We start from the raw sequence: 20,584 nt of genomic DNA on the forward strand, positions 1-20,584 counted from the left end.
CAAGTTGATCGCCAAGACGAGGGACTGCCCTGCACGGAAGTGGCCCGCTGGCCTCCCGCTTTCAGTCACCCGTCACTCATTTCACATCGCCTCCGCGCACCAGCTCCTTTCCCTTACAATTCCACCTCTCGCTCGTTCTTGAGCGTCGCCCACCGACCCGCGTGACGAACGCCGCATTACACCGTGACAAGTGCCTAATCAGTCTCCCAGGCGCCGAACCGACGGAACACGCCACATCACGCTTGACTCGTGATTCGCAGAACGTGACAAAGCCGACGGCTTGAACCACACTCGACGCGCTTTCCGTTGCGGACGTGTCTTTCCGTCCTCTTTGTCCCTCGCACAACAACGCTGAGACCCCGCCTGGCAGATGCTCGCATCTTCCCCCCTTTGATCTGCAGCTCGCGGCACGAGTACAATAATGGCGACCTTTGCTTCTCTGACCATGCCCCCTATGGAGGAAGCGATGGAAATGTCATCACCAGCACCTGGACAGCAGTACGACGGCGACATCGACATAGTCTTTGACGACTATCCAGCTGAGACAGTGCCACACGATGACGACCATATGTCAGAGGATGGCGATATGATGCGCCCTGGTACAGCGGCAACTGATGACTTGATGGCCGATGTCGAACATGCCAACGTCACGAGTGTGCCGACCATTATCGAGGAAGAGATGCAAGACAGTGATGATGCAACACAGCCGGCTGAAGAGCAGATGGATGACGAAGAACTCATAGATTACGAGGATGATGAGATGTATGTCGGCAATCCCGCAGAAGGCCAACCTGGCGAGGATGTTCAAATTGCGGAGCAGGCCCAAAGCGTGGCGCCTGTGGTTTCGACTGTGCCAGCTGAGGAGAGCGTGCCTGCGCCCCTGGAAGCGTCCGTAGAGCACGAGCCTGCTGTCAAAGAGATCGTGCAAGTATCCGGAGATGTGGCAGCAGAGACTGTGCCTGAGCCGCAGACCGAGCACACTGAGACTGTCTCCACGTCGGCAGAAGACAGCAATATCTCACAAAGTGAAGCAGTCCATAACGATTTCGTGGAGCAAGCAGACAGCGTGGGCCAAGGAGCCACAGAAGCAGACGCTACTTATTCGGTAGTCTCCGAACCGAAGACGGCAGAGACTGGCGACGATGCGAAATTGCCTCAACAGCAGGAGCTAGAAGCCACCGCCGAAGAAGAGAGTCTAAGGCAAGAGGCTGATGACCCTGCAATTAAGCCAGCACCTCTTCTTCCAGGAACAATTGATGTGTCCGGTACGCTCGTACCCGAAGGCCCACCTACTCCCACAGACTGGACTTTGCACGCCATTTCCATACAGTATCGTGATCATATGTGGCCACTGTTCAAGTCGCGCTCACAGCCTGACGGCCTACTCAAAGATGACAATCTACTCAACGTCAGCTTATCTGACCTCATAAGCGAGCTTAGAGGTCGGCTAGAGCTGAAACTTGACGAGGACGACTCGATCGCAGAATCTCGAGAGCTTGTGTTGAACTTTGAGATATTTGGGCTGATGGTCGCCGAGGTATGTGATCCGTCAGTCGGGACCGCTGCTTTCTCGCTGACTTTGACACAGTCATCGGTACATGCCTCTGCTGCAAGTCTCAACGATGTGCTCAGCGTATACCTGAAGCTCCATGACAACGTCGGCATCCCCGAGCACGATGCGCCACCTCTCTTGATAACACTAACGACACAACTGAACTTCAGCAACAGTATCGCGACGCTTAAGCATCTCGCGGAGACCGGGGCCGGTCTGCCTGTGGTCGAGAACGAAGAAGAAGAAAACGAGTATGCCGAAGAAGCGGAGGGCACACAGGCAGAGGTCCATCAAGTCCAACCTGAGGCAAGTACGCACGAGGACGTCGACGATCACTTCGAGGACCAGGATCACCAGCAATTACCAGAGGATCACGCAGGCGAGGGCGAATACAACCAGGAGTATGACTACCAAGAAGAGGAACCGGTCAATGACGGAGAAGAAACTGAAGCGCCAGAGTACTACGAGACCCATGAGCAGGAAGCAGATGAATACGACGAGGCATACCAACCATCCGCTGAAGAGAACCTAGAGGCAGATGGAGCGGCAGCCGAGAACGCTGTGAAGTCGCGCCTGCGAGCAACAGACTATGAAGGTGCTGTCGACCCAGAGTCTCATACAAGCTCGGCCGCTGTTAGTGCCGCCGCCGCGCACGACACGACTGGTGAGTACCTTGACGACCAGCTCGACTTTGACAACGACGATCTGACAACGAACCTCTCAGAGCTGTATGAGAATCCTGGCGACGATGACACTTCTCCTCCGTTGAACCAGGATTCGACTGAGATAGCAGAGGATGCCGCTGATGCCGATGGGTTACTCGAAGAAGCTGAGGATCAAGGGGTCGTAGCCTCGGATCCGTATGCTCTGGAGTTCGACAATGAGGACTTTTCCTATGAAGGTGATGAGCGGTACAGAGGTAGTGATGCCGATGCTCAACACAATCCTGATGAAAACGACGACCAAGAAGGTACCGTCACTGCCACCGCAGCTGCCGAGCTCGGCCACGACGAGGCGGAAGGACTGATCTCCACTGCGAATGGCGAGTTGCATCATGCAGAAGAAGAGCAAGACTTTGACCCTGCCTTCGACCTTCTTGATGATGATGGCAACGAGCCGTTCGATCACGACGAAGAGTCAGCAGAAGCCGTACCTCCGGTTCAGCCCCTCGAGCACGATGAGGACGACATCGGATTCGATCTTGATGACGACGAAGATGCGCCGACCACACCCACTACTTTGACCCCACGTCAGGGCAAGCGGTCGCTCGACGAGGCGGCTGATGAGGACCACATTGACTTCGACGAGCCAGAGCTGAAAAAAGCGAGGGCGGACTAGGCCACCGTTTTTCCCGCTGCAGAGGCCTGGCAGAGAGGACACAATTTGCGAGCCAGGATCCGCCTTCCCGCGCTGTAACCTTGACATCTCGTATCTACTAATCAGCAGGTGCTAACCATAGCATGTTCATGCCACCACCCAGCACGGAGGCATACAGCACGAGTCGACAATGTCGCGACCCAACGGTGAGTCATTATCGCTCTAACATACGCAGACACAGCACACACCGGAGAACCGGCAGAACCAGGATGAAAGTATGAAAAATGGGCGGAGCGGCATTTTCGAGGATTGGCGTTCTGTTGCACAAAAGATACCCCTGGCAAAAGTTCTTCCATGAGATAGCTTGCAGAGCTTTCATCAATTTCAGCACTATTTGCGCTACGGCAATAGTGCTTCGATGTAATTCTCTGATACCCCTTTGGATCGATCAGTAGTAATAATACACTTCTGTACAACATGCGTCCTCGCACTGAACGCCGTAACGTAGTATGGCCGAACCAGCTTGCCCCGAGAGGCTCGGCACGCGCCTGCACTACATGTGAGAATTCGGTTGAGCACCGCAACAGTGGTTGAGAATATCAACATGTGTGTCTGCTATGATACATTGCTTAGCGGTTGGCTACAGAATAGTTTGGCGTGAAGCCCATCGCTGCGCCTTTTGTAAGCTCCCGCAGTGCCATCGTGGCGTATTGGCTACTCCCAAGCTGTAGCTTGAGGATCACAGCGACCTTGTCCTTGTCTCCAGCAACACTCTGCTTTCCATTCGTGTGATCAGCTTCATTTTCCGAGCTCGACTTCCTCAGCTTATCTAGATCAGTCTCGATGAGTTGCTCTTCAGGACTGATATACGCCTTAACATCTACTTCCACACCAGCTCCGAGAGGGCGTGCCATCATCTTGCGATAGCCTCCAGACAACGAGAAGTCCTTTGTGGTGCGGCGCATGTCGTGAGGGTTCAAATTACCGCCTTCTTCAGAGGCCATGAAGTCCTCATAGACTTTTCCGAGCACGTTCTTGGGATAGATGACATCGTAACCAGGTAGCGGCAACACGATGTCGAAGATGTCGTAGCGACCACTTTCAGCCTCTTCCTTGCTGAGTGGTCGTGCCCGGACAAAGGGGTCATCGAGCTCGCCTGTGGCACCCGGGTTCCCAGGATCCGCTGAAGCAGAAGGATGTATGATTGGCTCGCCGTGCTCATCGACTTCTTCCTTCGCGGGTGCTCCGCCATTGGTAAGTCCTTCGGCGGTGTCCTTCTCCCCAACGACAACCAGATCACCCTCCACGACGGTCGATCCGTAAAGCTCCCAGCGCTTTCCAGCGACGGTGTTCCATACGAAGCTTTGGTACGCATGAACATACATCAATCTCAAGTTCCTTTGAATGGTCATCAAAGCTCCTTGAAAGTCGTTCTCGTTCGGTCGCCGCCCCGTCTTGCGATCCTTCTTTCCAAGATGTGTGATCATTCCCTTTTCCGCTGAGAAGCGGTTGCCTTGCAGGATAGATAGTGCCTCTGAGGAACCGCCGCTCTTGCGGAAAGCATGAATGGCTGTGGCGCGATTAATATCATCTTGCGGGACTTTCCGCTCTTGTCCATGGCCATTGGCGCCATTCGACTCGGCATCGGACGCAGGTTGGTTTTCGCGTAACAGTGATTCGTCATAGGCCAAAATGGAGTCCACGGCGCCCTTGAGATCTCCTTGTAAGATTTTCATGCCAACTGCGTGAGTTCCAGTGCTGTGTGTTCCGAATCGCTGCAGGCCATAGTAGTTCAAGAAGCCGGTGTCACCAAGACTCTTCGCAGCTGCCTCGGCGCATGCTCTGACCTTTTGGACTCTCGCCTCAATTCCCTCACCCTCGTTCTCGCCCTCGATGTGAGCATCACGAAGTGTGAGCAAGAACTGATTGCCATTGGACATGCCCAAAGTCAGACCCTCGCTCTTGTACTCCCACGGGCCGCCGACTCTCCATCCCCTAGCCTGTTTGTTGACGGATTCCAGACGGCCGCGGAGTACGCGATGCACTGACACACGCTGCACAGTCACTCCTCTGCGGTCTTTTGTGCCCGCAAAGCCAAAATGCTTCATGTTGACTTTGAGTTGGGATGCGATGAAATAGAGAACCTCCATGGTGTCTTTGTTCTCTTTGTAGAGAGTGAAGTGAAGATACTCACCACCAAGCTCTGCCCAGTTCTGTTTACCACGCTGCGCTTCCCCGTCGCGTTTTGCGTTGCCATTCGTGTTCGATCTCGGCGGTGCCGCTTTGATCGCAATAACGGTGCCAGGTCCCGATTGGTGGTCCCGATCCTGCACAGTAATAGTTTCGAGTTTGGAGTCGAAGATTCGACGTACGCATAAGTGAGCTTCAGTACGCTTGGATTTCTCCTCGATGGGCGGAGAATTCACTGTGGCATGTTCGCGAGGCTTACGTTCTGGGAAAGCGACGACCGAGGCATACAGGTTGATGATAGCGGCTGTGGCATCCTCGCCGAAAATATCTATCAGCGCAGCTTTATCTGCGCCGGAGATGCTAGCAATGGCTTGTTCCTTTTTCGCCTGCGAGCCGGAGGCCTGGTCATCGGCCGTCGTTGATGCGGATGCACTTTCAGACTCTCCCACTTTGAGCGTGGCGGCAGAAGGGTCCTGGGCGTTTGCAGTCTCTCCTTGGGACTCCTCCGTTTTCACCTTCTTCTGGGAGGTGCCGCTGTCGTCTTGGCGCTTTCGCTTTCGATCTGGATCGGGCTCATTTGCGACAAGGTGCAGGACTTTGCCGTCGGGGAGTACCTCGTTGACCAAGAAATCTGTGTAGCGCTGCTTCAAGATGCACGAAAAGCCTGACACATCTGGACGAACGAATGTTGATATGCCGACAGCGAGCTCCTGCGCCTGCTGGTCGCGATCTGTGGTTGGCGGAGTGACCATGTTCGATTCGCGCAAATACTGGTCGTTCTTGACCGGTACTGTGGGAGATTTGCGCGTCAGTGTCGTAATTGAGCTTGTCGTCAATGGCGCTCGAGAAGATCTGAAGTCTGAAGTGAGTGAAGTCCGCGACTTTTTTGAGCCTCACGCCAAGCCAAGGCGATCGGCCGGACCCTGATGCATGACCCATGTCATCGTTGGTGGGGTGAGCATTGGCAGCTGCGTTTGCACATTGCAACTTTCTCTGTCGGCTGCTAGCTGCAATCTCTCACACTTACTTCACTCCACTCATACTCTCACACAGACCCTTCACGAAAGTCTACTCCATCCAAACACCAACATGTCTTCAGCAATCCCAACATCCTCCACCGTCGTGGAATCGGCCGTCATCAAAGCCCCGCTCGGTCAAGTCTGGCACCACATCAAACTTGAGTCGTTCGGACAATGGTGGTCTGCCGTTAAGCAGTCCGACTTCGTCAAGGGTGCTTCGCCAGACACAGACATCGTCAAGTGGACCTTCAAGGATGGCACTGTTCTCGAAGTCAAGCAGGAGGAACACAGCGTAAGCGATGTTGATGGTCACAGCAATATCCAGCAGATGAACTAACATCCTGGCAGTCGATCAACCACTACATCACCTACTCAATCATCACTGCCCAGCCAGAGCTGTCCTACTCCTCCGTTGTGAGCACTGTTCGTGCCTACGCAATCACCAGCGGCGAGCTCGAAGGCTCGACTTTTGTCGAGTGGACCGGAAACTTCTCCAACGACGCGGATGCTGGTGAGTTCCATTGAGTTCGCCTACTCTGAGCACTTACTGACCATTTCCCAAGGTGTCATTCAGGATGCGAAGTTCAAGCGTCGCGAGGCTCTCGCCGACCTCGCCAAGGTCGCTACCTCGAAGAAATGAGCGAACTAGGTGTTCACGAACAACAGTCGAAGCGTCCAGAAAGAGCAACGAAAAGTAGCAGAGCACTGTAACGATACCCAAAAAAGCATGAAGATAGAGAAAGGATAGCACTCGATCACAATTGAAGAAGCTTCGTCATAATGTCAAGAATTGAATTGCGTCAGGTAATGCTGCGTCTCCTGGAGCCCAGCCAGGCTTTTCACGAGCCCATCTTTCCCACACGGCCTCTACAGAGTCTCCACTGCCGCACACAATGGCTGCGTTTGAACGACACCATATCTTCCGCCCGCTAACCTGCAGTCAATGCATTTGTGTCCAAGGCCAGGAATCCAGCATCCTACTGCTTCGCAGCCTGCATTGCTCTCAACAGAATGCAGCCCAAATCTCGAGTTGGTAGTCAATCGTAGGGTGATCTCAGCATCCTGCGCAGAGAAGTCATGATGATTTGTTTGCGGCCGGCAGGCGTGAGTGCTGACCTTTCTGCTCACCATCTTGGCTGCCATCAACCAGATTTCTGCGTCGCCCTGTTGCTGGTGTTTCCAAAAGCGGGTGATGTCACGTATCGAAGTGAGTCGACTCAGTCGCACGCTTTCTGGGGGTTGAAAGCCCGAGTGGTCGCCTTCTTGGGAGCAGGTGGTGGTGAAAGGTGGTTGCGGCATTTCGCTCTCACAGGAGTCCTCGGATCTTCGAAAGCGCTGGCATCTTCTTCTGAAGAAGCAATCGAAAGAGCATAGCTTGCGACATCAACGTGGTCAGCGCTACCCTCCTCGGTCGTAGAATCGCGATCACTTTGGTCAAGCTCGACCGCCCCGACGATACTGGAGGGTCCTGGCTCCGACGACAGCCCCAGCGATTGCGAAGAGTCGCCCGTAATCAGACTGTGCCAGATAGATTCAGTCTTGCGATATGCGATGGAGTGGAACGCAAGGCAGAGTACATCGATCATCAATCCATAGACTGCTGCTGGATAGCGCACAATGGTTGCGTGAAAGAGATGGCCATCAGAAGAATTGCTCTGCGCAATTCGCCAAGCTGCTCTTGCCCACAGCTTCGCAGTCGACCAGTCCGAGGTGTGGATGCCATCTTCCATGAAGTCGCTTCGTTCTTGTCCCTCGGAGACCTTCGCATCACCTTCTCCCAAACACGTGAGGAGCAGGTCTTCTTCAAGCCCTTGTTTGTTGTAGAAGTAGCCGTCTTCGCCATCGGTAATCCAGTCAATTGCTTCATTGTATCTGCGGCGGCCGAGGACGCAGAGGTTGTACCACAGCACAAGATGTTGATGGACCCCAGGTGCAGCAAGCCAGTGCTCGACTTCTGCCCGCGTACATGCCAGTTCAGTTGCAAGATAGTCGCGTCCGTTGGAGTCGTAAGTCGCAGCCTGAGCTCTCTGCGACCTTCGGAGATTAGCCATTGTAAATGATGCTGGACGTCGTGATCAGTTGCTTATGAGCGAACATAGGTGAGGGTTGAGTAGGTTGAGGACTAGGCGGCCAACGGCGCATTATAAAAATCAACGTCAAGTGAGGTTTCAGCAGACAAACCCTCCATGGTCCAACGGTTGGCTCAGTGAATTCTCGGCGATAGATGCCACAGGCTGCATGTGCTGCGCAGGCATGCAACGCTCATGTGACAAGTGAGGTCTGATGCCATCCCCGGTCGGAGTGAGAGGCTCTGAAGGAAGAGACCCAACATCTGCGGTATCTACATCCTTGTTGTCCTCAGCGGTGAAGTTTCGAACGGGAACGATCCTTCGTTCCACCACGTCGCGAATGAGAGAGCTGCCTTGCCTGGATGAAGCTGATTCCTAGCGAACGTGGCCGGCTCTAGAAGATATCAGAATCGTCAAGCGGATCCAGCTCCTCTGCCAGAGGCTTGCGCTTTTCACGGAACGTATCGTCCAGTGCTCCCTGCTCTGTGTATTCGTCTTCAACGTCCATATCTACACGCTCCGTGTAAGAAGGCTCCGTTTTAGGCGGCAGCGGTTTGCGGCCCGACAAAACATCGAAAAGTGAGTCCTCACTTGCGCCTTCTTCAAAAGTTGCTTGTAACGGCGGTGTACTAGAGCTATCCACTTCGTGCTCGTCACGCCCCTCCGGATACATGAGCTCGAATTTTGATCGTGAGGCGACCATCACGACGAGGTTCGATTCAGCGGAGGTATTGATCCACGAGGGCTTGGCCATGGGCGGACTGGTGGTGCGGTGTGCTGTAGGTGGCTCCGTTGACGAAGCATCCCACAAATGCACTACACCTTCTGCACAATCTATCATGAGAGTGGCACTTCTGGTTGGATGCCACTGCAAACTCCGGACGTTGCTGTGTTGAATTAGCACAGCGTGCGCCGAAGGCTTCGGAATGTCCCATATCCAGACTGTATTGAGCATCCGGCTGTCACGGGTGGCCAGAAAACTGCCATCGCAGCTGAAAGACAGCTCGACGATTCCTGATTCAGCGGGTTCTGACCCCGGCTTCGTATGGGATAGCGGCGGCGAAACGGGCTGTGGCGCAAAAGTGTAAGCGCGTTCGTTGGAGGCCGAAACGATCTCCTGCCAAATCGGCGCTCTCGAGTTCACTGGCAAGTCGCTTTGATCGATGGTGGTATTGTGCTCGATGGTCGCTAGAAGAGAGAAAGTCCTTGCATTGAGAAGCTCCGCCCGATTGTCATGACGAGCCAACGCCAGAGTCCTCCCGTCGGGCGACCAAGCGAGATCCTTGATGCCCAAGGCAAATCCGGAGTCCTTGCCTGAAGGATACGAGCGGAAGAGGTGTCCGTCTGGCGTGAAAATGTGCAGATTAGGTGTAGCTGTGGGCACGTCCAATACCGCCAGCCATCGACCTTCAGGTGACCAAGATATAGCCTGTGCGTCCGTAGTCGGCAGCTTGACCAAGGACGGTGTGTTCTCTGCTGAGGTGAAGAGCAGAGCTAGATGATCCTCGGCGCCACTTCTCGAGAGTTGAGTAAAGAGAGGAGGCGTGCTACATCCCGGTCTACTCAGCCATTCTCTGTCACTGCAACACGTCTTCCAATCTGGAAGATCCGTGGCCTTCCCACTATTCAGATGCCATAATTTGGCTTTCCCGAACTCCCAAGCAGTCAGGACGTGGTGATTCCCGATGAAATGTGCATTGACGACTTTGCCGAGACCGCCACCACCGTTGCTCAGAGTAGCACGGCATTCGAGCTTCTTGGTAAGTATCTCGACACCGCCTTCGGAGAGCTGAAGGAATTGGCTGCTGTCGGGGGAGAATCTGTAGGCGATCACCTTGCCGCGATTTGTGGCGAGCGTGAAGTAGGGCGCGTGTCGACCACGTATGTCTTGCCAGCAAATCTTATTGGTGTCCGTCCACACCACATAGCTGCCGTCTGGCGATGGTGCTGCGTGAGATTGCATGTTGCATGTTTCGGGAGCGCAAGTGACGCGCTGTGAAGACGCGACGTCAAACAAAGTTCCGTTTCGGGAAAGCGCAGCTTCGTCAGATTCGAGGTCACAATCACACAACGCTCTCACCGATGTTCATTCAGCCCGGCCTCCCGTGAGCTTCGGGTCGATGGCTGTCGAAAGGCAAATGAAGGCCACGAAGGCTACGTGCGTGCAGCACATCGGAAGACGACGGTGTCCACCTTCAAAGAGTTGAAGCAATTGTCGGACTCGAGTCCGTGAACCCTGGCGGTTGGCACAACCCTGTCAGTCGAGCCAAAGCTCTGCAACACCAGCGAACTTCGACTGCATCTCGTCGACAAAGGGTATGGTGCACATTACTACTGCTGCTGCTGCCACGACCAACCTGCACGCACGCAGATCAAGTCGTGAGGTACCTGCGCAAAGGTACCGCTGCCCAGGCTTGCGGCATGCAGCCTCTCCACTTTCGGTCGAGCGGCCGAGGTTAAACAGATGGGATTAGATGAGATCGGATGCTCGTTGCGCGCGACTCTCCTAGTCCCGTCATCCATCTTTGCCAACTACGACCTTACCCTTCTCCAAGCCACAGGTCGTTGATACAATACCGTTCCATTACCACGCCGTATACACAACCATGTCCGAACCAGCCTCACAGCCAGGAGCTCCAGCCGATGGAGCGCAGAAGCAGGACTTCCCAGCTGCCGACAAGAGTGTCGCTAAGGAAGTGCAGAAGAAGGTGCCGGCCCAAGTGAAGAGCACTCTGTCAGGCCCAGACCGCATCATTCTGCGATTGAACAAGTGAGAACCATCGCGATCTGCTCATCGCCTCTGCTGACATGTCCGCAGACTGCTTGCCTCACCCGGCGGCCTGAGCTCTTTCCTCTCGACCTTCAATTACACTTTGTACCTGCTTGCACACCTGGACGCGAAAGCGACGCCGTTGAAGGAGAGGCTGTACGGCCTGCTGAACCAAAAGTTTACTCCGCCGCCACCGGGCCAGCCATCTCCCATCGCAGCGCTCGGCTCTCTCCTCTCAGCGACGCGAACCACTCTTCGTCTGTTCGGGCTGTTGCCCCTCTATGCCTGGGCTCGTCAATTGGCCCACGGCCCTAAGCCAGGACAAGACCAAGTCCTGTATGCGACTGCAGCAACGCAGTGCGCACTGTACATTACCTTCCAGTTCCTCGAGAACGTAGCGCTCTTGACGGACAGCAAGATTTTGCCCGCACATCTCACAGCACGCTGGACAGAGAAGCATGGAGGAAAGGCGGCCGCGATATACACGACTGCATACAGGGCCTGGTTCCTTGGCTTCAGCTGTGACTTTGTCCGCCTGTTCCGAGAGGCGCAGCTGGAGAGGAAGAGGAGAGACGCACGCAGCTCGGTGGAGAAGAGCTACGGAAGCACCGTGAAGGAGGATGCGAAGAAGGATGCCCAATGGTACGCGGAGCTTATTGTGCCATTGGCTTGGTTCCCAGTCGGCTTCCAGTTCTCTGCCTGGAACGAGAGCGGCTTCCCGGGCTTCAACTTGGGTCTCATGGGTGCGGCTGGAGCCCTCGCAGGACTTGGAAAGACAAAGGCCTTGTGGGATGCAACTGCTGACGTCTAAGGCACGACTGACGAGAAAGCGTACGGTTGTGGTGATACGCAGGATTGGAGGAGGGAACAATCTGGGAGGGACAGGAGTCTGCCGGATAGAGCACGGCAAGTCAAGGAGAGATGAAATGTACAGTCTGTGATACCATTTTCAATATGTATGAGGCGGTCAGAAGGCTCAGCTGCGATGCTGGCACAATAGTAGTAGTTTGCTCCAATCCAGAATGCATGACCTTTCACGCGCACTGCATGGGCTGTCTGCAAGGCAAAGAGGGAGAATCGTGGGGCAGTGGACCCTGATCTGATCTGCTTCGAAACGGCGCGCCAAAGCCCACCACAGCGGCACTGCCGACGTGCATAACAGCAGCAGCAGCAACGGCACGGGGATGCACGGGTGAAGCAGGCAGCACACGGTCATGGAAGGCATCGAGACCGACTCTGGCGCGCAGTGGCACAGCGCCAGCACCACCCCGTCGCGCCCGGTTTCGTACATGAGCAATCATAACGCCGCTGCTCACCCACAGCCCGCACGCCTCACCTACCGCGAGCGACCCACTAAGCTCGACGATGATGTCTACCGTTTCGCGATCCAACGAATGCGCCAACGGGCTTGCAAATCCGAGCACGACAGCGACTCGGCGCGCTCGGTGAACATGGAGGACATTCCCGCCTACGAAGAAGACGACCAGGCACTGCCGACGAGCGTCGCCAACTCGCTGCTCTTCTCACTGCCCCGCGAGATTCGCGACCGCATCTACGCCTTGTGCGTGCAATCGCGCGATGGGCTGCCCGTCGAATGGCCGCGATCCGAGGCGCACCGCAGGCACAACCCCTACGACATCCAGACCGCGCTGCTCAGCACCTGTCGTGCCGTGCATTCTGAAGCCGCACCGCTGCTCTACTCCCTCAACAACCTGACCTTCCACCACCCGAGTGACGCCAATGTCTTCGTCCGCGCCATATGCGATCTCCACTTTGGCATCCGAATCACCAGCCTCTCACTGCATGTCAAAGCCGCCGACATACGCATGTGGATGTCCTACTTGAACACCACAGATCCCACTCGTTCGCTACGCTTCGATTTCCCGAACCTTCGCAACCTAGGCCTGAGATACAAGAGCTCGCGCTGGAACCATGCACATTCTGCCGATCACAATCTGAAGAGCTGGGTGGATGATCCGCGTCTGGACGAGTTGCTCGATGGCATCCGAGACGTATACTGCTCGTACTGGTGCAGTCCGCAAGAAGAGAAAGCTAGGGCAGACGAGGAGCAAGAACTGATAGGTTTCGATCCAGACAATTGCTTTCCAGAGCCGCAATACTCAAATCCGCAGGAACAAGACCGCCAACGGGAGCATTACTTCTTGCTGCGTCACACACGCCTCGAGCGTGCCCGACAAAAGGAACTGTGTCCCACGATCCGGATCTGTTGCGCGTGTAGAGTCCATCCTACACATTTCCAGTCATTGACGAGACCAGCAGCGGTACAGATGCCGCAACATCAGCGGCCGCCTGGAGTTTTGCCAGAGGCTCGTGATCTGCCGCAAATACCAGTGGTTGAGGGTGGTCCATTTCCTCCGAACGGCTTCTCGCACATTGACCTTCAGCGCGATGTCAAGAAGCTCCATGACCCGGAGCTCGGAAGCGCGAACGTCAGCAGAACACCTTATGTGCTGAGGAAAGGCGTGCTACTCGCGCTGGAAATTCACTCTGTAGATGCACGGCGGGAATAGAGGTCGAAGATGGGAGGGGCACATAGTCTCCGGTAATTGCCAGGTCTGCTGACATTGGGTGTAATGAATGCACGAGAACACGGTATGTACGATAGGCACCCGAATTGGCAAAATGAGCAGGTCTCCGCCTTTGGGACATGAGTTGGGCCATTTTTCACATCCTCTACCGCTGCAAGATCTAAAAAGCCCCTCATTCCATGATATGTAGCCTTGTCGATTCGCAGTGGACATACTTGCGCCGCTCCTGAAGGCATCAAGGAGAAGGATAGTCTTCGCTCAGCATGCGCGTGAGCATAGTGCAGGAGAGGCTCGAGCCAACAACAACAACCCGTCTCCGACCGAAGAGATCCTAGTCCACCCCGTTGGTCCCGTTCGTGTGTGGTACCTGCTTTCCTTGCAGCCAACTATCGGCGACTTCGAACGCATCGCGGGTCTCGGGGCCCACGATTGCCCCATCGGCAGCCTGAATGCCTGCGTTGATCTGCAAGAGGTTAGTAAACAATTCTCACATACCAAGTGAAATGTACTCACTGCACCCCACAGTTTCCAGGCTCGTTGAATGTCGCCGTCGATATCTTCTGCGTGGGTGAACCACTTCCGCACATCGGTTCGTCGCTCCGGCGGCTGACACATCTCATCGAGGTAGCTCTTGACTACCAAAGCGAGCCCAACGTCGGGCTCCTTGAGGAAGGGTAGGCGGCCACCTAGTTCGACATACTCCTCGGAGTCGCGGACGCGCACCGCACTGCCCCCAAGCAGAAGGTTCACTGCATGAACCTCAACGAGGTCGCGCAGACTGTTGCGCACCGCAGCTGCGAGTTGATGATAGGCAAGCGTGTTTCGCGATAGAGGTCCGGTATACCCGATGTTTTGATGCCTGAATGATCCCAGTGTAGCAACACGGGTGATAAGCTGCACATTCGTCTTGTCCTGGTCTGTCCCTCTAGAGGCACCACCAGAGACCCCAGGGAAGAGGTCCTTGCCATTGAGTAGATCTAGACGCAATAGCTCGAAGGCAATGAAGATGGCTTCTTCTGCCTCGCGCGGCGGCGTTGTGGCGCCAAGATACTTGTCTGCTGCGGCCTTTTCGAATGCCGCCTTGAGCGCTTTACCCCACGCTGTCAGCGTATGATCAGAGGAATTGATGTAACCTCGATCGTGCAGGAAGCGCCAGGTAATATTAGAGAGCAGCTCCGCCGGAGTAGTCAGGACTGAATGTTGATCCTTTTCCCTCTTAGTCAAGGACTTCTTCGCCAGTGTATCGTCTGACAACCACGTGATGGCATAGTGTATTGGGTTTGCGTTGAGATCAATGCGTTCTGCGGCGGACGATGTTCGTCGCAGGTTGTCGCGTACGTGCCAACTTTCAGGCTCCTTGCTCGGTGTGCTGACTGCCGGATTGCCCTTGATATCTAGCGTCTGCTTGTCCTTCTCGTTGAACCAGCAAATTAAGTCGACATTGTAACTCTGGTAGTATCGACCCAACCGTGAGCTCAGTATCACGATCGAACGTAAATGCAGAGGTTGCAGTTTCTTCTGCACAAGCTCACGGTATGCCGCTGCACTGCCGCCGTCAAGTGGCGGTGACTCAAATATCTCCTTGTGCGCGCGCCAATTCAGAATCCGAGGGCCGATGACGCCCCGGTTCAGGTAGTGGTAGATTTCGATCGGATATCGTGTCCCAATTACCTGCGCCAGGTCATTTGGTGACTCACTGAAATTGAGCTGCTTGTAGTCTCCATTGCGTTCGCAAACAACCATGAATCTGACGCTGTCAGCAACTGCACCTGATAGAAACGTGTGACTTTGATCACTCACTTGACTGCAAGCCTCGCCTTCTTAAATGCTGTCTCGTAGTCCTTGTCTTTCGATTGCTGTGCGGCTTGCCAGCCATTCATGCCGGCCTGCCCGAGCACTTGTCGCGCGGCAGCAATGCTCGGCACTTGACCCTCTCTGACGATTTCGGGAATTGGTGGAAGTATCAGCAGGCCTGACAACATGAGCAGGTCTGTCAGCTGCTCTATGGTCATGTTAAGCTGCGCTAACGCTGAATCGCGGTCGATGAAGTGGGCCAGTTGCGCGTCCCAGTCGAAGTGCAGAACAAATCTATCAATGCCGAATGCGAGCAATGATGCGGAGCCATGGCTGGCCGCTACACCTCTGATGCCGTCCGTGTATGCCAGCTGTGCGGCTGCGCTGTATGGCGCCACCATTACGTGGGCGCCCTTTTCGTGGAGGTAGTGGTACAGGAAGCGCAGAATGTGACCCGTGCGATATGTGCCTGTTCACAGTCAGTACTTGGTAGGAGCGTGCAGAGTGGTTCCGACCCATCGGGAAAAACTTACATGCTCTCTCGAATGCTCTCACGGCAGCATCGCCATCTCCATTGTCGTACACTCGCCATGCTTCTTCCAGAATTCTGACAGCTCGCTCGCTTTCTTTGCTGATAAACTTACGGTCATAGAGGTCGAGGTCGAGACCGTTGAACACAAATAGTGGTTTCTTCTTAGTGAACTTCTCGATGTTTGCGAGCTCGCGGTCTATGTGAGACCTCAGGGCAAACGGCAGGCCGCCAAGAGCGGGTAGGAGAGGCTCTCTTGTGCCTTCTTGCACAAGTAAGATATTGATGAAGTCTTCTGCATCATAGCCAATCACCGCGTCTTCGAAATCTGAGATGGGTACTGCTTTCACAAGGCCTTCGTTCTTAGCCCATTCCCGAAACGCTAGGGATTCCGCCATGCTGTCGGCGAGCTCACTTAGCGCGCGGGATCGAGTTGCTGGCGAGGCGTCACGGAAGACAAGCTGTGAATGCTCGGGCCAGTCGTCCTGTCTTGTTCGTCGCGGATTTTTGGTCTGTGGTCGAGCGAGGTTGATGCAAAGGCGAAGCAGATATGTGCAATATGAACAACAGTTGTATCTTGGGGAGAGCGCGCTGCAACCGCTGCTACCTTATATAGTGGGGCGGGCACGGACTCACTAATGCAGGCACATGTGGAGCTTGGCAATAGCATCCGAACACGAACAGCGGCAGGCATGTAAGTAGGCCAACATTGAAGTGTCACAGGATCCTGCTCTGCTCATGCCAATATCTAGGAATGTATCTACAGTTCAAACGCCTGCCAATGCCTTTTCACTTTGAAGCTGTTCTTTCATAGCATCTACTGTACCTTCTTGATCTTACATTGCCATCCGCTCTCCTGATTCAGCAGCGGCAAAGAAGCGCCCAAACACCAGCCCAACTCATTGCCCTTGATCTTCTTTGCGATCTTGACCTCCCTGTCGATTGGCATTTCGTATCCAGTGTGTAGCAGCGCAAGCATGAAATTCAGGTCCAAGCACATGTCGGGCTTATCTGCCAGCTCTTCAAGCGCCCCTGGAATGGCGTCGAATACCTTCCACGCATCGCCGCCTTGACAGACGCGAGCGGTGAGCTCCTTAAGCTCACGCAACGTGAATGACTCCGGCATGCCAAGTGGTTCCGTTCGGTCGTAGAAGTACGAGAACAGGTAGACGTCTTCGCGGGCGAATGTCTTCTCCAACGATGGCTGGTGGACTCCATTGAAGGCGCATGGCGCGAGCTTACATTCTGCATCCTTCTTGAGTGTCTTCTCTGCGAGGGCCCGACACTGTGCAGGGCTGCCCACTCGAGGCCCCGTCATGTTGACGGTGATGGAAGAACCAAGAGGATGATCTTCGCCGAGCGGGACTTCGACCTCTTTGGACATGCCCACGTTCATGCATGGGTTAGCGATGGGCTTCAGCATTAGCTGCTCCTTCGCTGCTCCCGGCCCTGCATCCTTGTTGTTCTCGTACCAGCCCTCGACAAAAAGGCGGTGCAAGTTATTGCGGGCCTCCATCAGGCCGTATCCAAGATACGAATGCTGGTATAGTGTGAAATCGCGACCACCAAATTTCAGGTCATATTTGTGGTCTCCCTCTTTCAAGACTTCGGGCATACCACCATCGGCAGCTTGCTTGAACGTTGGCTGGAAAACGATCTGCGTGGATCCACCTCCGAGGTCGAAGACTGCGGCGGTGGGTGTCTTATCAGGTCCTCCAATTTTCCCGAGCAGATAGTTGGTTGTGATCCAGGCATATACACCTTCATCTTTTCCGTCCATGACTTCCACGCCGCCCTTTTCTTCGCTGACGACCGGGAAAGGATACACTGTTTCGAGTCGCGTTCGGACGGCCTTCAGTATCGCCTCGCTCATCTCTGGTCCCAGCTTCCTCAAGCCTGCTGTCGCCTTGACTGCGATCGGAGTGCACGATTTGAGCTTGTCCGGCACGCTCTCCACGGCAACATCCAGTAACACGTCCAAACTCTTCGCTGCGCCCTCGGCGTCGGCACCATAACTTGACAAGCCACTGCCGCCCTTCTTCTTTTCCGTCATCTTGAACACCTCATTCTCCAATTCAGGCGTTGGCCCGCAATTGTTGAATCTGTACACATGGATTCTGCTTCCTGTGCTGCCGGCATCCACCATCAGCGCATATTGTATGAGTGGCTTGTCTTTCGAGTAGCTCCTCGTGCATTTCGTCGTGGCGACGCTGGGATCAGATGCGACATCTCCGCCTGGAAACTTGCCCAGTCCGATAGCGCTCGTGGCTGCTGAGCCCGGACTGCTCACATAGTAGATGACAGCGAGGACGAAGAATCCAAGGATGGACGCTTTGATATATCGCGCTCGCGTGCCTTGATTCATCCAGGCGGCTTGCACTTTCTCCTGCATGGAAAGTGACTTTGGTTGTCTGTGTGGGGCGTGTCGATCGGGTTTCTCGAAGGGATCGGAGGTATGCTTATCGCTCTCGCGCTTTGGCAGAACGAGCGATGAGGACCGACGACGGGTACTTGAGAAACTAACGTAGGACCAGACAGAACTGCAGGAATATGGGTGTGAGATGCGAAAGCTGAAGGGTCGAGGTGGTTTGCGCTTACGGTCTCTGCTGTGCAGATTCGGTCATGAAATGTGATCGCGCCTATTTCATGACTTGGTCATACGCGTCAAATGGTGCTGAAAGAAGTCGAGGGCAGATGGGAGGGTTGGCCAGCAGTGCAAGGAGGAAGAAAAGTGTCCCTCAATCGCTCAACCGCGACCCCTACCTCCAATAGACTTTCCCAAGTGCAGATCAAATGTGGCGTTGTGGCGTCCAAAGAGGCGCACTCTGTTGCCCAGCTGTTGTACTGTGTGTACATCTATTCTTTTTATAATCTATTTCTATTCCTACCAGATCAAACTGGCCACCTCCTGCGCGAGCTTCTCTTGCGATTTTACACTTCTCACTGTCTTCTTCGCTCCCATCGCCTTGCACAGGTCTGCCAAGTCGCCGTCTTCTGACGCGCAATAGACCAAATATCCCAGAGCCAGCAACAGGACCTTCGACGCGTCATCGCTTTTCTCATCGACGAGTGTCTCCAGTATTGATGCAGCCAGTTCAACCTGCTCGCCTCCTGCCAAAGCCTCTTCTTGCTGCTCCCTCCTGATCCGATAATTGGACACGGCGAGATTGAAGGCAAGACTCCCTGCAGCTACTCTCGTCGTCGGATGCGACACGTCTAGTAAAGACGACGAGATGAGCTGTATCAAGTCAGATATGGTCGTATCTCCGCTGATCATCAGCTCTTTGACGAACAACGGAGACGAGAACGTGTTGCAGGCTAGGTGAATGGTTACTAGTCGAAGATTGTGCGGGCAACTCTCAAGCCCGTTGATGTGTTGCACCAATGTCGTGACTGTCCGGTGCTGACTCTCTTCGGCGAAATAACCGCTGACTTGACTATCGATCATCGCACAGCGGAGAAGGTCCACAGCTGCAAACCGCACTTCCAACGGCAGCGCGAGGGCTTCCGTGGCGAACGTCTGAGACACACTGTGCAAATCAGGAACTGCCGCATTTTGTGGTAGCTCATTTCTTTGCTCCACAAATGTACGAAGGGACGCAATGTCCCGATGGCTGGCTGCAGAGCCCAGTTTAGCCATCAACTTGTCAAGGGGTGGCACTTTGCTGAAGACGTATGGTTTCAGCGAGCCATATTGCAGGGTAGGCACACTGAGCGTCATGTGCGGATGTGGAGGAAAGGTCTTTTGAATCAGAGCCTCGACATTCGCCTTCAGAAGGCTCGGATCAGCGCCTGTCCACTCCTCCTGTTTGACGCCGCCCTTTCCAAATGTCATGAACGTCGGTGTTGCTCGTATTGAGTATCGTTCTGCGAGCTCACGGGCAAAGTTGATGTCAATCTTGATAAAAAGTGCTTGCGGATACTCTTCGGCAAGAATGTCAAATGTAGGATACGCGAGTCGACATGGAGCACATGTCGACGATGTGAAGAACATAGTGATGCAGGAGTCCGCGGCGCCTGCCAAGTGTGTGTCGAGAGCATTCTTGTCTGTCAAGCTGATCACTTGCCCATATCGAACGTTATCTGCGGGCACTGCACTGTCTTTGGTAGGTGGTGCCTGAGCGATAGGTGCTTTTGGTACTGATTGGACACCATGTCCGTTTGTTGCTGGTAGCCTGTTCTGTGGCGGTACTGGTGCCTGTGTGATGGATCTCATACTGGCATCGATCTGGGGTTTCAGCATTTGACCAAATGGCGTCTCGAGCACCTTTTTGGGAAGGCTTATTATGTGTTCAGGGATGCCGCGCCCGACCAGAAACATGGCAAAATCATTCGTAAAGTTGTTGCAATTGTGGGCAAAGAGATCGTAACTTTCTGCAGTGTAAACCTCCTTCAGACTCTCCAAATAGTCCAGAATCGTCTCAAGCGGCAGCTCGGTTTTGCCCAAAGGCACAATTTCCATGGGCTGGCCATGATGTGTGGTGCCAGGGTAACACGTCTGGACTCCTTGGCCGAAGAAATACTCGATGCGATCAAACACAAGAGCAGTGTGATATACAGCGTCGATCTGTATGCCAAGAAATTGCCTTGAAAGAGCCTTTGCCATGCCTCGTGTGAGATCGTACACATAGAGCTCGACGTCCATCTTGTGCTTGTGCAGGCTGTGATCAGCGGACGAGCTGCAGATGTGTTCTGGATTATCAGTTCCGCTTGTTAGATTGTGTCGATTGTGAGAACAAATGCGGCCGCGCGTTGTTGCGGTGAGAAAGGAGCGTTTACATGACTGGATTAAACA

The 20,584-nt window shown here is 54.4% G+C and overlaps 10 protein-coding genes across 10 annotated transcripts; 4 read left to right on the plus strand and 6 right to left on the minus strand.

The window, feature by feature from the left end:
- Positions 1–421: 421 nt before the first annotated feature.
- On the plus strand, positions 422–2,890 carry CKM354_000959500 (uncharacterized protein; the record flags this gene model as incomplete). Its single annotated transcript, XM_044805021.1, has 3 exons — positions 422–1,537; positions 1,589–2,216; positions 2,277–2,890. The coding sequence occupies 3 exons, from the start codon at positions 422–424 to the stop codon at positions 2,888–2,890; spliced, it is 2,358 nt and encodes a 785-aa protein (XP_044660956.1).
- A 608-nt stretch (positions 2,891–3,498) lies between these two features.
- CKM354_000959600 (pseudouridine synthase PUS7) lies at positions 3,499–5,811 on the minus strand (the record flags this gene model as incomplete). The annotated part of the gene is made up of 1 exon (XM_044805022.1): positions 3,499–5,811. The coding sequence occupies one exon, from the start codon at positions 5,809–5,811 to the stop codon at positions 3,499–3,501; it is 2,313 nt and encodes a 770-aa protein (XP_044660957.1).
- A 337-nt stretch (positions 5,812–6,148) lies between these two features.
- CKM354_000959700 (uncharacterized protein) lies at positions 6,149–6,718 on the plus strand (the record flags this gene model as incomplete). The annotated part of the gene is made up of 3 exons (XM_044805023.1): positions 6,149–6,370; positions 6,427–6,589; positions 6,642–6,718. 3 exons carry the CDS (start codon positions 6,149–6,151, stop codon positions 6,716–6,718), a joined length of 462 nt encoding a protein of 153 aa, XP_044660958.1.
- Positions 6,719–7,295: 577 nt separating this feature from the next.
- Positions 7,296–8,129, minus strand: CKM354_000959800 (uncharacterized protein; the record flags this gene model as incomplete). The annotated part of the gene is made up of 1 exon (XM_044805024.1): positions 7,296–8,129. The coding sequence occupies one exon, from the start codon at positions 8,127–8,129 to the stop codon at positions 7,296–7,298; it is 834 nt and encodes a 277-aa protein (XP_044660959.1).
- A 412-nt stretch (positions 8,130–8,541) lies between these two features.
- CKM354_000959900 (uncharacterized protein) lies at positions 8,542–10,110 on the minus strand (the record flags this gene model as incomplete). The annotated part of the gene is made up of 1 exon (XM_044805025.1): positions 8,542–10,110. The coding sequence occupies one exon, from the start codon at positions 10,108–10,110 to the stop codon at positions 8,542–8,544; it is 1,569 nt and encodes a 522-aa protein (XP_044660960.1).
- A 643-nt stretch (positions 10,111–10,753) lies between these two features.
- On the plus strand, positions 10,754–11,728 carry CKM354_000960000 (uncharacterized protein; the record flags this gene model as incomplete). Its single annotated transcript, XM_044805026.1, has 2 exons — positions 10,754–10,917; positions 10,966–11,728. 2 exons carry the CDS (start codon positions 10,754–10,756, stop codon positions 11,726–11,728), a joined length of 927 nt encoding a protein of 308 aa, XP_044660961.1.
- Positions 11,729–12,131: 403 nt separating this feature from the next.
- CKM354_000960100 (uncharacterized protein) lies at positions 12,132–13,448 on the plus strand (the record flags this gene model as incomplete). Its single annotated transcript, XM_044805027.1, has 1 exon — positions 12,132–13,448. The coding sequence occupies one exon, from the start codon at positions 12,132–12,134 to the stop codon at positions 13,446–13,448; it is 1,317 nt and encodes a 438-aa protein (XP_044660962.1).
- A 349-nt stretch (positions 13,449–13,797) lies between these two features.
- CKM354_000960200 (uncharacterized protein) lies at positions 13,798–16,187 on the minus strand (the record flags this gene model as incomplete). Its single annotated transcript, XM_044805028.1, has 4 exons — positions 13,798–13,929; positions 13,980–15,213; positions 15,267–15,729; positions 15,794–16,187. 4 exons carry the CDS (start codon positions 16,185–16,187, stop codon positions 13,798–13,800), a joined length of 2,223 nt encoding a protein of 740 aa, XP_044660963.1.
- A 419-nt stretch (positions 16,188–16,606) lies between these two features.
- CKM354_000960300 (guanosine diphosphatase) lies at positions 16,607–18,413 on the minus strand (the record flags this gene model as incomplete). Its single annotated transcript, XM_044805029.1, has 2 exons — positions 16,607–18,329; positions 18,388–18,413. 2 exons carry the CDS (start codon positions 18,411–18,413, stop codon positions 16,607–16,609), a joined length of 1,749 nt encoding a protein of 582 aa, XP_044660964.1.
- A 260-nt stretch (positions 18,414–18,673) lies between these two features.
- CKM354_000960400 (uncharacterized protein) lies at positions 18,674–20,434 on the minus strand (the record flags this gene model as incomplete). The annotated part of the gene is made up of 1 exon (XM_044805030.1): positions 18,674–20,434. One exon carries the CDS (start codon positions 20,432–20,434, stop codon positions 18,674–18,676), a length of 1,761 nt encoding a protein of 586 aa, XP_044660965.1.
- Positions 20,435–20,584: the final 150 nt, after the last annotated feature.

This window comes from Cercospora kikuchii, assembly GCF_019650295.1.
Source record: "Cercospora kikuchii DNA, contig_00006, whole genome shotgun sequence".
Classification (NCBI taxonomy): Eukaryota; Fungi; Ascomycota; class Dothideomycetes; order Mycosphaerellales; family Mycosphaerellaceae; genus Cercospora; species Cercospora kikuchii.